The 14836-nt window shown below is 35.2% G+C and overlaps 1 protein-coding gene across 2 annotated transcripts in view; it reads right to left on the minus strand.

Moving 5' to 3' along the window:
• Positions 1-2687: 2687 nt before the first annotated feature.
• The window catches only part of LOC127518108 (leucine-rich repeat transmembrane neuronal protein 4), a 136853-nt gene continuing 124704 nt past the window's right edge, over positions 2688-14836 (minus strand). Inside the window, exon 3 of one of the 2 annotated variants that reach the window (XM_051904457.1) lies at positions 2688-6515. In XM_051904457.1, coding sequence (XP_051760417.1) covers positions 6294-6515 — 222 coding nt within the window. In that variant the 3' untranslated portion in view covers positions 2688-6293. The remainder of the gene's footprint in view (positions 6516-14836) is intronic. The other variant, XM_051904458.1, reaches the window with a different exon arrangement.

The raw sequence follows: 14836 nt of genomic DNA on the forward strand, positions 1-14836 counted from the left end.
TTAAGATATCTTTGATAAAATCCGATGGCTCAGTGAGGACTCCATTGACAGCAATAATTAACACTTTCAGATGCCCAGAAAGCTACTAAAGATGTATTTAAAACAGTTCATGTGACTACAGTGGTTCAACCTTAGTGTTATGAAGCGACAAATAATGACTTTATTCAACAATATCTAGTGATGGGCGATTTCAAAACACTGCTTCATGAAGCTTTGAAGCTTTACGAATCTTTTGTTTTGAATCAGTGGTTCGGAGCGTGTATCAAACTGCCAAAGTCACGCCCCCCTGTGGTGAACCACTGAAATTTCGAAACACTTATGACGTAAGGAATCCTCGTTTACTGAAATCACATGACTTTGGCAGTTTGATACACGCTCGAACCACTGATTCGAAACAAAAGATTCATAAACCTTCGAAGCTTCATGAAGCAGTGTTTTAAAAAAAATAAGGAAATTTAATTAAAAACTTGTAATATAAATTTTGTAAGTCAGGATGAAAGTTGTTAAATTAAATATGTCACAATATTATTTATGTATCAAAATAGTAAACAAATTATTATGCGCGTAACCTAAAATGAATATTTATGAGCCAAGCCTTCACCATTTTGTGATGCTGCCCCCACCACAAAGTGATACCCGTGATTTCGAGACGTTAGTTGTGAGCTGGTACACTCTTAAAATAGGTTCCAAATAGGGGTTTTAAGCCACAGAATAACCATTTTTGGATCCCAAAAGAACCTTTCAATGAACAGCTCTCAAAAGAACCATTTTTTTTTCTTAAGTGCGAAGAACATTTTCTTTCCACTCTAAAGAACCCTTTGTGGAATAAAAAGGTTCCATTGATGTTAAAGGTTTTTCATGGAACCATCAATGCCAATAAAGAACCTTTATTTTTAAGAGTGTAGAGGAAAGAAACTCTTTGTTCGATTCTAAATGGCAGAGAAATATACTGACAAAGCAGTTTCTGCTGCGCTAGGAACTTTTGTCTGCTCTCTCTTCAAAACTAGGTCCTGTGAATAAAGCAAGGCAAATTGAAATCTAATACTCAACAGGGACAGGCCTGTTACTCCCTATATAGTACATAAGATATTTGTTAGCGTGCTGCTGTAAAAGGCTTTAGCATCTTTACAAGACGGGCTCTTTTCTCTCCTGTCCTCTCCGCTCATGGCTGCTTTGCACCATTGACGACTCTTTCCCCCGAGGAATAAAACTTAATGGGCGAAGAATTTGAGAATTTGAAGTCTCAGGGTGAGAGCCCAAATGTCAAATTGAGCGAGTACAAGCGTCTATGATTGAAGGTGATCAAACTGACAGTACAAAGCCAGAGGTTTTGATGGATGCACATGCTATAATGAAGTGTAATAGATGAAACGGCGTATTGAATGTGGAGGAATACATAACCATTCATCACCGGCATGCCATTTGTGCTTTTAACTTTACCGGAGCGTACTTCTGCTTCCTTAAGGACCTTAATGTTCTGGATTGGTGCATTTTAAACTTGCTGTATTCATTTGTTATGTGTTTTTTTTTCTTTGTTTCTTAGTGGAATGACTGACTGAATGAAAATGAATATCTAAAATGGACTGGATAAAATGTTAGGGGCTGTTCAGGCAGAATGCGTTCTAGCGTTACAAACAGCTAGATGGTGCGCAACAGATGCCTTTATGGGCACATTAACATTGCTAACGTTTAATACACTTGTCCCAGATTCATCAGATTCATTGTTTTAAAACAGAAAAAAAATTAATGAAAAAATATTTTTTATGGCCCTAAGTATCTACTCAAATGAATGCATATGTGACCCTGGACCACAAAACCAGCCGTAAGTCACACGGGTATATTTGTAGCAACAGCCAACAATACATTGTATGGGTCAAAATTATCGTTTTTTTACTTTTATGCCAAAAACCATTAGGATATTAAGTAAAGATCATGTTCCATGAAGATATTTTGTACATTTCCTACCGTAAATATATCAAAAATGTATTTTTGTGAGAGGATATGCATTGCTAAGGACATCATTTGGACAACTTTAAAGGCGATTTTCTCAATATTTTGATTTTTTTTTTGCACTTTTTTTTTTTATAATATTTTTATCTCGGCTAAATATTATCCTAACAAACCACACATCAATGGAAAGCTTATTTATTCAGCTTTCAGATGATGTATAAATCTCAATTTCAAAAAATTGACCCTTATGACTGGTTTTGTGGTCCACTATTCAAGCTCAATTTCTTGCATCATTATGGTGAGTCAGAACTCATTCACACAATTTATAATGCAACACAATTACATGTTCCAGTTATGTATCATTTCTGTCTTCTTCTACCATCAGTTTTTTCTTTCAGGTCAAATATTGTCATGCCGAAGTAAGAATCTTGCTAAGAAATTTTATAGCTGCTTGAAACACACTTAAATTGCACAAACATTTGAAGGAAACTTCATACTGTACTGCCACAGTAACACAAGAATGGACTTTCAGTTAGATATTTGCATAATTACATATTTCTGGTTGAACTTTCTATGGCTTCGTAAAAACCATGGTGCTCATTGCGTCAGATGATGAAAAAACAACAAGATGTTCAACGGTGCACCTAGTCTTTTTACTCTACGTCTATAAGAGCATGTTGTGCATAGCACTAGATCAATGTCCTTGAAATAGAGAAAATAAGAGACAGACAGGCATATTAAAAAAACAAATTTACGCTTTATAACTGTTGAATAGACAAAATGAAATATATCAACCTCATTGCTAAGATACAGGGAAACACAGTCAAATGCTTAAAATAATCATCACAATCTTGGCATCAGAACTGAAATGGGTCATTCCGCTCTACAGACGCAAGTATTGCATTGAAGGGGTTGGGAGAATGTAAAATGTAAAAGTATATACTAGTTATCTTCTTTTTTTTCTCACATAAATACTGGTATAAAAACATTTGGTTGGAAAATCACTGTAATCATTATTAGAGGACAGGTGTTTGACTGTCACACTTGACAGATGCATCGAACATATGTTGCAATTATGTAAAACCAATGTTCTTTTCAAACAGCAGGCTAATATTCTAACACAGCCATCTTCTCCTTCTTTTTCCATTCGCACTTTCAGTTCATGCACCCGCGCTCACACACACACAAACACACACACACACACACACACACACACACACACACACACACACTGAATGCATGTTCACTTCCTCCTGGATTAAAGATAAGGCTCCTCTTCTAGGTAACAAGATTGTGTTTTTGTAGAAGCAAAGACATCCTTGTTTTAATTTACATAATATGTACAAGACAAGAAGTCCAGTCTGGGAAGTGCTTTCTCCCACTTTATAGCGTCTCTAGGTCACTCCCATGGTCTTTATTTGTACAGTTCCAGCTGGAATGTGAGTTGTGGCAAAACAGAAAGAAAAGGAATCCATTTCCATGTCTTTTAATGGATCGTCCGGGCCTCTGTGAAATATGGCACAATGTCCAATCAGTGGTGTTACGTGGGACAGAGGTGCAAGATGATGATGGTTAACAGTTTATGGTACTAACGTAGTACACTGCAACGTACATCCACTTTCATAATGGGTACGTAAAAGATATAACCAATAGGCTTCAACAACAGATGTGGGTCATTCCTGCTATGCTGGACATTTCCATGTCCCCTAAATCAAGTTGTTTTAATTGTTAATTTTCCAGTGTCCTTGCTTTCCATTCTTTTAATTTGTAAAATGCTTTTCACAAAAACAAAAACAACAACAACAAAAAAGTTCCTTAATGACATCACCCTCCAGGAAGTGACATCATTTTAGAGGGAGAACAACATCCTGCTTGATAAAATTTTAAAGGGGTCATGAACTGCATTGTTTTTTAATGTTTCCTGGGGTGCACTTGTAATGTTAGTATGCTTTTTACATCAAAAATTGTCATAATTTAGAAATAAAATGCATTTTTCCTGCCCTGATTTTAGCCCTCTTATTTGAACTGCTGTGAGACTGTGATTGGCTAACATCATTGCAATATGATATAGCTATGTATTACTCTCTTGAAAACTTTTAGTACGATTTTACTATTACAGCTCTCAAGGTAAACTAATTGTGAACTAATTATAGCATTACATTTAGATCTATGGCATTATATTTAGATTGTGGCATGAAAGGCTGCAGTGATGAACATTGTAGCTGATCACAGACATGTTGTTGAGTGCATGAAAGCAGTGATCTCGTCATTTTAACTCAATTTCTGCACACTAACGAATTCTTTTATCATAACTAACAGTGCAAACTCGATGTAACTAAGAGATTCGTTGAATGAAACGGGAGTTTGGCGCAAGTCCAGAACTCAGTCATTGATACACTCGCGCTGTTTGATTGACAGCTCCAACGATTGTAAAGGGAGCGTTCTTTAACAAAGAACATCTGACTGTACATGAATCATTACATATCAGATCAGGCATTAGAATTATCACAGTTACTTACATGTTGTTGCATTACTGTCGAATCGTAAAAGTCTTTTTGCAAAGACTGTGCCGAAATGCAATTGATTTACCAAAGAATCCAAAATGAAATGTACCAAATACAAATAAATAAGACATTCACATTGTTGAAAATTAATAATCATATTCCTAGCTTTAGGATCCTTTGAAAGGTAATGTTATTTTTAGTCCTGTATCGCTCTTCTCTCCTCGTCATCTCACTAACACGCCAGTGGGCGGGGCTAATGTTGTAATGATGAAGTAGGCGTTGATTTCTTCTGTGTAGGCGGGGTTTCACCTATCTATAGGCACATTCCGGGACGAGTCGTTCACTGGGCCTGGTGTCAATAAAAGCTTTTATTGGACTAACAAGGAAGTTTTCAGTTCTAAAACTTACAGGATATTCTTATAGTATGATGACCTCTTATATATCAAACGCTCAAGGAAAAGTTGATTTCTCAATTCATGACACCTTTAAAAGACCATTTAAAAAATATATCATCCTCACGTAAACTATCTTGCCATTGTGAAAATAATTTTATATTTAAGTGCATTTTCATGTCCCATAAAAAAAGGTGTTTTAATTGTTAATTTTCCTCGCTTTCCATTCTGTTAGTTATCTGTAAAATGCTTTTTACAAACAAAAAAGTTACTTAATGACATCATTCTCCAGGAAGTGACATCGTTTTAGAGGGAAAACAACATCCTGCTTGATAAATCACAAAAATCAGTATGATAACAACATTTTACAAGGCAATTTAAAAAATATCATTCTCATGTCTTGCCATTGTTAAATTAATCACGTTAGTGCCTGATCTTGACCTGATTGTCTTCAAGACCATTTTATAGAAATAAATTAAATACCACACAGCCATATTTATTTTTTAAAAGTTCAAGAATTTATAAGGCCTAACAGGAATGACCCTGGTGTTAACATCCTAAAAGTGAAAGGAAACTCAATATGAATACCTCACAGATTGTGTCAGACATTTGCCACAGTCGGTGTAAAACAGCACTGATAAATTATGTCACAGCTGTCAGTGATTTTGCGAGTAAAATCAGCATGGTGTGATGGGTTCTTTCATCATAATACCAAACGATCAAGACTCGTTTTAAAGATTCACAATAGAGAAGCCGTCAAGTGAGGGTCATATTATCATTTACAATTCAAATTCGTCAGCTCACCTTGAGGAATTAAATTTGGGCAATTTTATATAAAGCAATTATCGCTGACTTCACGGGGCAGGAGTCCTTCTGAAAGGCCTTATTAGAAAGAGATAAAAGAGATTTTTATGCTCAGAACCTGCTCAGAAATTCCTTTGCTCGCTGCTCTGGTTTCTCGAATCCATTTAAGGGACGGTGTTTTACGTTTAATTACTTCTGGTTCTGGGAGAACACCAATGTATGCCTGTCAAAGTATGCGTGCTGTTGAGTCAATAAAGGCCTTGATGTTTATTTCTCGCTTGAGACGTTTCGCCATTAGCATGATGCTTTTAAACATTTAGAGGGCCGAGCTCACAAAAAAGCCCAAAGCATCAGGATAAAATGCTTCCCCCCTCCCCCCCAAAAAAACATCCTGTTAGATTATTCCAAACACATCGATTGTACAGAAGATGATTCTTGCAGATGACAAACCAGAGTGTGTTTTAGCCCACTTCACGACAAAGACAGAGTCGATCCTGTCCTCTCCTGAGAGTCTGTAGTTTATCACACTGGCCCATATATCTCTGATTCAGTCTAGTGGTGGGTTCATGTTGGGGGTGGAGCGTACGCCCTCCGGGGACATTCAGCGAGGAAAACAGGCGACAGGGATGAGTCCATCTCCGGCTCACTGCGGTAGGGTGCGGATATCTGACAGAGGGGCTGCAGGCACGGAAGGAAGGAGACCAGTGGATGGGACGCCGCAGCGTTCTCGTGCCCCCAGCCCCTCGAGGGCCTGGGACGGGGGCTCAAAGCCCCTGTTCATGTGCAGGGGCTGGTGAGCCTGGCAGTAGTCCACGATGGGCTGCTCATACCTGTAGAACGCCAATGTGCCCATCTGTTGAGGGGCCTGAGAGAGAGAAAAGACAAAGAGGAACATGGTTAGAATTAATGCTGTATTTCAAAGAGAGATCTGCTGTAGGATGCCGGCTGTATCTCTTATGTGGGTGTTGCAAAAATTGCTAATGAATTTAACCAGTTATTCAATTTCAATTATTATATATTTGAATAATTTATTTGATAAATGTAAAATAATTATTACTATTAATAATAATAATACTAATTATATATATATATATATATATATATGGGTCATTGACGAATAAGGTTTTTAAAAGTGTAGAAAAAAAACCATAATGGAAATTAATTTTGAAGTTTTGTTATGTGTTAACAATGATATTATGTGGTTTTATCAATTAACACTGCTTTTCTCATTTTTTACAAGATGGACAAAATTTGTCACCAAAAAAGTCATTCAGTTCAACCAAAATTCTGGTTATACAAAATGACGATATTTTTAAACAATGCTAACAGGCTGATATCTAGCTACCTACCTTGCTAGCAAAAGGACAATCAAACATTTTATAATAACTACTACTAGTTTTTAAAATATTACAATATTTTCCATGTTTTATAGCGGTTGTACCGAATGACCTGATGTTTCGGGACATGCATGTGAGCGAGTGAAAACATGAATTTTTCAAATAGTTAAAAGAGAGTTAGTTACTTTGCTTCATGACCATGTGGTCCTTTGCAGGTGTCTGAATGATGTCACATCCTGTCACATGATACTGACCACATGACTTGATCCAAAATGTTCCCTTTATTGGTTACTCCGAATGACATCAATAAAATTAATTTTCCCAGACATTCTTTCTCATAACAAAGCGACGACTTCTACACATAATTGTTGATGTTGTTGATGTTATAAAATCATGCCAGAATAAAAATACATTCATTACATTTTAAGATATTTTAATCACAAATGAAATGGCTGTACTGGCCTTTGGACGGTTAAACCGAATGTCCTTTTGACACTTCACAATCTTTAAAATACCTTTACATGTAACAAAATATAATTAAAACCTTTTAGATTCAATAAAAGAGATCTAGTTGTACTACCTTACATACTTTGGATATCATATCTTTGTTTTTTATTATTATTTTTATTATTATTAAGGCCTTTGGACAAAAAAAATGACCCGTCACGTCATTGACCCATATATATATATATATATATATATATATATATATATATATATATATATATATAAAATATTTTCCCCAATAACAATCATAATAATAATTAAATCATTGTTACTTTCATGAATAATTTGTTTTATAAATATAAAAATAATATATTAATAAAAGTAATAAATATATATGTAATATATATGAATATTATAGTAATATAAACATATTATATGTTAAAATAATAAACAAATAATATATAATATTACATTTGGACACTGGCTGTTTTGTGGTGTATTCATGTAAAAACACATTTATATCTTGAAAGAATGTAAATAGACAAGAAAAATAGGATATGGATCTGTGCCGTAGTGTAAATGCAGCCTTAAATTGTGGCAGTGTCCAACCGAGTGCAGCGTGCACGGATAAAACCTATCTAAAGTGTGTGAAATGTATTTTCAGTGGACTGCAAATGAGTTCTCCTCTCTCGTAAGAGGCCCATGAGCTCTGCAATCAACCCCATAAATACATTCTCCATTTGCAGCAACAGGCCAATCAAAAGTTTAACACACAGCAAATGGAATGAGATTGGCAAGCCGGCCACCCGCTCACTCTCTTCAACGGTGCCAATACAACGAGCATTCGCAAATAACAGGAAATGCATCTGCCAGGTGGAAGACGGTAGAGAATGCTAATAATATTAGATATGGCATAAAGATCAGAAGATCACACTGAATGTGAAGAGTGTTATAGTTTCGGTAATTATCATCACATTCAGATTGAGATTTTTCCCTCCAACAACCTTCACAAAAGAAACCCTAATTACTCCTTTGAGTCTAATTTGGTTGTAATTAGTACCTTTGGAATGCAAAATGTGATAACATCATTTAGAGTTCATCATTAGAGTAACCAGGGCTCATAAATGAACCATTTTACCACTTGTGCAAGAGGTATTGTAACATGTCAAACATGCTTTTTATCAGATGACAGTGATGCTGCAATAGAAACACTGAATGAAAATGATATGCCTACTACAGTGCAGAAGTAAAAATGTACGCTCACTACCTTAAAGGGACAGCGTAACCATAATGAACATTTGTGGAGAACAAAAGAATTGTTTTGTAAAACGAAAATGCAACTTAACCAGTCCATATGACTTGTGTGGTGTATTCTAAAAAAAATGCTGGGTTAAAAACAAACTAAGTTGGGTTGAAAATGGACAAACCCAGCATTTGGGCTGTTTTAACCCAGCGGTTGGGTTAATTGTTCACCCAACCTGCTGGGTAGTTTTGCTTAAAATAAACCCAAAATATGATGGAAATTAACATTTATTAATGTTTAATAAATTAACATTTATTAATATAATAAGTTTAATGAATAATAATTAAACAATAAACATTTATTAAATTGCTTATTAATAAATGTTCACCTTTTGATTATTAGTAGTAATTATGTGTCTGATTTTTAATTTCCAACCTATTTTGGGTTCATTTTAAAGGAACACTCCACTTTTTTTGAAAATAGACCCATTTTCCAACTCCCCTAGAGTTAAACAGTTGAGTTTTACCGTTTTCGAATCCATTCAGCCGATCTCCGGGTCTGGCGGTACCACTTTTAGCATAGCTTAGCATAGTTCATTGAATCTGATTAGACCGTTAGCATCTCGTTAAAAAATGACCAAAGAGTTTCAATATTTTTCCTATTTAAAACTTGACTCTTCTGTAGTTACATCGTGTACTAAGACCGACGGAATATTAAAAGTTGCGATTTTCTAGGCCGATATGACTAGGAACTATACTGTCATTCCGGCGCTGGGTTAAAACAACCCGATTGCTGGGTTTGTCCATTTTCAACTCAACTTGGGTTGTTTTTAACCCAGCATTGTTCAGAGTGAAGGATAGCGGGCCGTACTGTTTGACACTAAAGCGCAGAAAACATGCCACAGACAGCGTTAAGCACACACAGATACAAACATTTATAATATCATCATAAGCAGCATCTGAACATGGCAGCGGTTGGTCGGCCACTCTGTAGACCTGATTTATATGCAGTCCCGGGCTCTAGAGAGAAAGCACTTACATACCACTGCTTTTATTCTCTTAAATGGAGGGCTTGACTCCATTAAGTGGAGACCACTTATTGCATTACAGCCATTTTGCTGATACCGCGCGTTTGGCTTCCGCCATCCCAACCTCTGCCTCACTGCTGCTTTGAATTGTATATAATTATGTGCTAATTAAGTAATATTAGCTCCTGACTGTTTTAAAGGAAGCAGACCCCAGCAGTAATGCGTGAGATAAGCAGGTAAGTTTGCGTACAATGAACTGCACAGGTTGATGCTAGCTTCTTAGTTTATTAAAGGAACAAATGAAATCTGATCTGAAAGAAAATAGCTGGCGAGGAAGACACTGATGATAAATGCAACCTGCAATGTAATGATTGGTGAGGCATATTCCGATGTGCAACATACTAATGGCGATGCCACTAATGTGGACAGGGAATGATATAATAGTATTGTCAATTACACCTTTTAATTGCATCACATGAACAGCTTCCTCTGAGCGATTAAGAAAGACAGAGAAGCGTCTTTTGATAGCTAAGAGAACTGAAACACAATCTGTTGCGATTGATTAGCAGCGCCTTCGCCATCTGTGAACTCTCTAAACCGATTGCGTTAAACTCGCGGACGCTAACGCCATGCAAACAAAGAGAAGAGACGCATTGTCCAGAGACATGGTGCATGTTCCATCAGCCCGCAATTGGATTGTGCTGCATTACCCAACAGAAGACAGATCGATTTACGACGAATGCTTGTCAGATTAAATACAGCCCCTGCCTTCCAGTCCCAATGACGGCGACTGAGATATGTTTATGAAATTCACTTTAGGAAGTGGGCAGTGGACTGTGTGTGTCCGTAATGGCACTCCATCTGTGTGTTTCCGTTTCCCATCCTGCTTCCTACAGCACATTATGGCATTTGTAAGTACACTGGTGCTAAAAAGTGTTCGGACACTTAAAAATGAATGTCAGTGCATTAGTGTGAGGAAAGACAGACATTGTGGGCATGTTTCATTTTTAAATAAATCATATTTGCATAAAATATTAAAATGGGGGCATAAAGTATCTACGGAATATGATGCTCCAGTGGAAGGACATGTGGTGTCCGTGTGGCTCGAGCAAACATTTCACATAAAGATATTTAAGTTTTAAATGATTAAAGTTCAACAATTTGAACATGGAGCTGCTTTGAGATCCCCATATTTATGGAACTGAACTATATAGGGCCTTGAAAACTAAGACTTCAAAAGAAAAGTTTATTAAGAATGAGAATCTAGAAGGATATTAAGATATCTTGAATACTTTTAGAGTTACAGGCATGCAAACTTTGGAAAAGGAATATTTCTGTCACTCGAACAGGTATGTTCTATGCATTCCAATGGAAAAACATGAGATGCATTTCTAGTTTCAACATTATTTGCTCTTCAGATATTCCTTTTTTTAATAATAATAATAATAATAATAATAAAAAATCAGCTGAATGCAAAGTGACCCACATTAGGTTTTTGACCACTGAAAATGTGTACAATTTACTCATGAAGCCGCATTAAGATCTCCATATCCCTGGGATTGAACCATTAAGGGCCTTTAAAATGAAGATACCAAAAGGAAAGTTTGTTAAGAACCAGAATCTAAAAGGATATTAAGATATCTTTAATACTTCTTGAGTTATGGTCATGCAAAAATTAAGGAAAAAAAACCCACTAGAAGTGCTTTTTGCCATTTTTGAACTGTCACTGTTGGCATATAATGAAACAAAGATTGCTAAAGTCTACAGATTTTACTAATAGACCTACCAATCTCTGTGTAAAAATAAAATAATGATGCTGCCATCTTTCTAAAGTCATTTTTACACCCCTGTAAATTGGCTCCAAATTTTGACCCCCTTCTACAAAATAGTGGATTACTCAGTAAATATACATCTGTGACATTTAATATTTTGGCTTTCACCACTATTTATGTTTGTCTTTCTACAGAAAAAATATGAAGAAAATGCAAAATTTGATCCAGGGAAGTTTCCGAAATTTGTTTGATTTGACACGGAATGACCCAACTCCACTTTTTTATCTTTAAAACTTTGTTGAGCTTTTAACTTCACAAACAGCTATATTACACACTACAAAATAGGTAATATCCAAAGAAACATAATTGGGGCACTTTAAATCAGCTTGTGTTTTGGTGATTTTTAGTGGATGTACTGTATGAAGTCAGTTCTCCTCAAGTTCCTCAAGAGAAAACAATGGTGTAGAAAAAACTATCAAAATGTTCCACTAACCTCAAACAAACACAAAGTCACACAGTATGTTTGTCTTAATTTTTATTTTAATATTTTATTCAATATTTTCATTAAAAAAAACCCTGAAAACACCTGGATAGTTGTGGGCAGGTGCGTAGGCCACAATTCAAACAGAAAAAGTTCCACACTTTATTAAAAAATGACTTATGTTTACTTTTAATTTTTTTATAGTTTATATATAAGCTACTATGTTTGATGTTTAGTCTTTTTTTTTTTGCATCTAATGCAATGACATTCACACATTTTTAAGTGTGACTTGTGTGTTCAAATACCTTTCTTGGCCACTGTTTACCCTAAATGAAGAAAACGATTATGCAAATTTGCTAAGTTGGGGGTCCACATAAAAGGCCTGTAGAACGACTTCAAGGCTCAGTTTGCCTAATTACTTAGCTGGAAATAAAGAAGTGAAAATGTTGTCTTAGAAGCATTTAAATGAGCGTATGGCTCTTTTGTGTTGAACAAATTGCCACTTTTGCACTTTTTACAATTGCATTGAGAGAGGACGGGTCTACTTTAAACAGCATTTCAAATGCATATAATCTCTTGTTAATTTCCTTGCTTTGCACGTCCTTTTACGCGCTTCAATTATGACTGCATTCTGGCAATTTAACAAAAGTGGTTTTTAGTATCGTCTCCAGGGCTTTCGTGTGCATTTTGAAGGCTGACGTGTTCATGTGCATCTAAATCACATCGCATTGTTTACATAGGTGCGGATTTGTAAGATCCACAAGGTTGGATTAATCTTCATGCAGCGGAGTCTTCATCGCACAGCTGCGTTTCACTGCATTCATCTGGGAACAAGGACTTAGAGTTAGCGATCGACCTTTGCCGGATACAAACCCCATTTGCACAGCCTTGTCAATCCTATTTCTTTGTTTAATGGACTGCTGGAGCGATCATTCAGTATGCAACTAAGCAATCAATTATCCATAAATGCAAATGGGATTAAAGTTTAACCATTCCCTTTCCTTTTTAAACCAACTGCAAAGGGAACATAGGAGGACAACTGCTAACAAAAAAAAAAAGATGCGTATGCTTAAAACAGCATTTCTGATCACATTCCCACTGAAGTGTTGGACTATGGTGTTGTTTCCTTCACAAACACCATTCCGCCCCCATTCCTTCTGAAAACAGGATTAAAGATGCTTGGGAGTGATGAATATTTTAAAAATAAAAGGCTTTTTGGCTTTGCACGCCTGTTGTCCATCCCGGTTTAATCACAAATATTGGGAGCTTTTACTTTTGGCTGCTGCGGTCAGAGCTTTTAAAGATGTGACTCATAGTGGGTTGCGTCTGGGCTCTTGCCAGCATTCTGTGTTAAGAGCTAAGTGCAGTTGATGCACAGGATTGCGCCTTAGAAACTCCTCTTCTTCACAATACAGAGCTTTGGAGTGGATATCTACTACGCTTCCTGTTGAGAGCTGAACACACAACAAATATTGGCTGTGTTTGGATGAATCCTACTGCTTACTACTAGAAGTGGGCAATATGACCATAATCTAATATCATGGCAAAACAGATATTTTTGCTGAAAAAAATTATATATTATATATATATATATATATATATATATATATGGTTATTATCGTTAACTAAAATTAAAACTGAAACCATAAAAACATTTTCATTACTTGAAATAAAACAATATATAGGTCATTGACAAATAAGGTTTTTAAAAGTGTAAAAAAAACATAATGAAGATATAATTAATTTTGAAGTTTTATTGAGTGTTAACAATGAGATTGTGTTTTTTTTAATAATAAATTAACACTGCATTTGTCAATTTTTACAAGATGGACAAAATTTGTCACCAAAAAAGTCATTCAGTTTAACAAAAATTTTGGTTTTACTAAATTACACTTTTGGTCATACCGAATGACGATATTTTTAAACAGTTCTAACAGGCTGATATCTAGCTAGCTAGCAAAAGGACAATCAAACATTTTATATTTAGTAAAATTTTTTAAAATATTACAACATTTTCCATGTTTTATAGCGGTTGTACCGAATGACCTGATGTTTCGGGACATGCGTATGAGCAAGTGAAAACATGAATTTTTCAAATAGTTAAAAGAGAGTTAGTTACGTTGCTTCATGACCATGTGGTCCTTTGCAGGTGTCTGAATGACACATCCTGTCACATGATATTGACCGCATGATTTGATCCAAAATGGTCCCTTTATATTGGTTACTCCGAATGACATCAATGAAATTCATTTTTCCGGACATTCTTTCTCATAACAAAGCAACGTCTTCTACACATAATTTTAATACCATTTTGCACTATGTTGATATATGATGTTATAAAATCATGGCAGAATAAAAAATATATACATTTATTACATTTTAAGATATTTTAATCACAAATGAAATGGCTGTATTGGCCTTTGGACGGTTAAACTGAATGACCTTTTGACACTTCAAAATCTTTAAAATACCTTTATATGTAATAAAATATAATTAAAATCTTTTGGATTCAATAAAAGAGATCTAGTTGTGCTACCTTACATTGGATGTCATATGTTGGATGTTTTTTTTAATTATTATTAAGGCCTTTGGTCAAAAAAAAGACTCATCATGTCATTGACCCATATATATATATATATATATATATATATATATATATATATGTAAAGCTTTTATTTCTTTATTTCAGCTATTTGCCAAGGCAATATTTTTCATTTTCATTATGTTTAAGTAGTAAAATATCTAAAACTAAACAAAATAAAACTAAAAACTAAAACTAATTGAAACTAACTGAAATAAAGCTGAAATAAAATAAAATATAAATATTAGTTTAAAAAACTTAAACTAAATGAAAATTAGAAATGTTGCCTTGGCAATAA

Source organism: Ctenopharyngodon idella, chromosome 8 (genome assembly GCF_019924925.1).
Source record: "Ctenopharyngodon idella isolate HZGC_01 chromosome 8, HZGC01, whole genome shotgun sequence".
Classification (NCBI taxonomy): domain Eukaryota; kingdom Metazoa; phylum Chordata; class Actinopteri; order Cypriniformes; family Xenocyprididae; genus Ctenopharyngodon; species Ctenopharyngodon idella.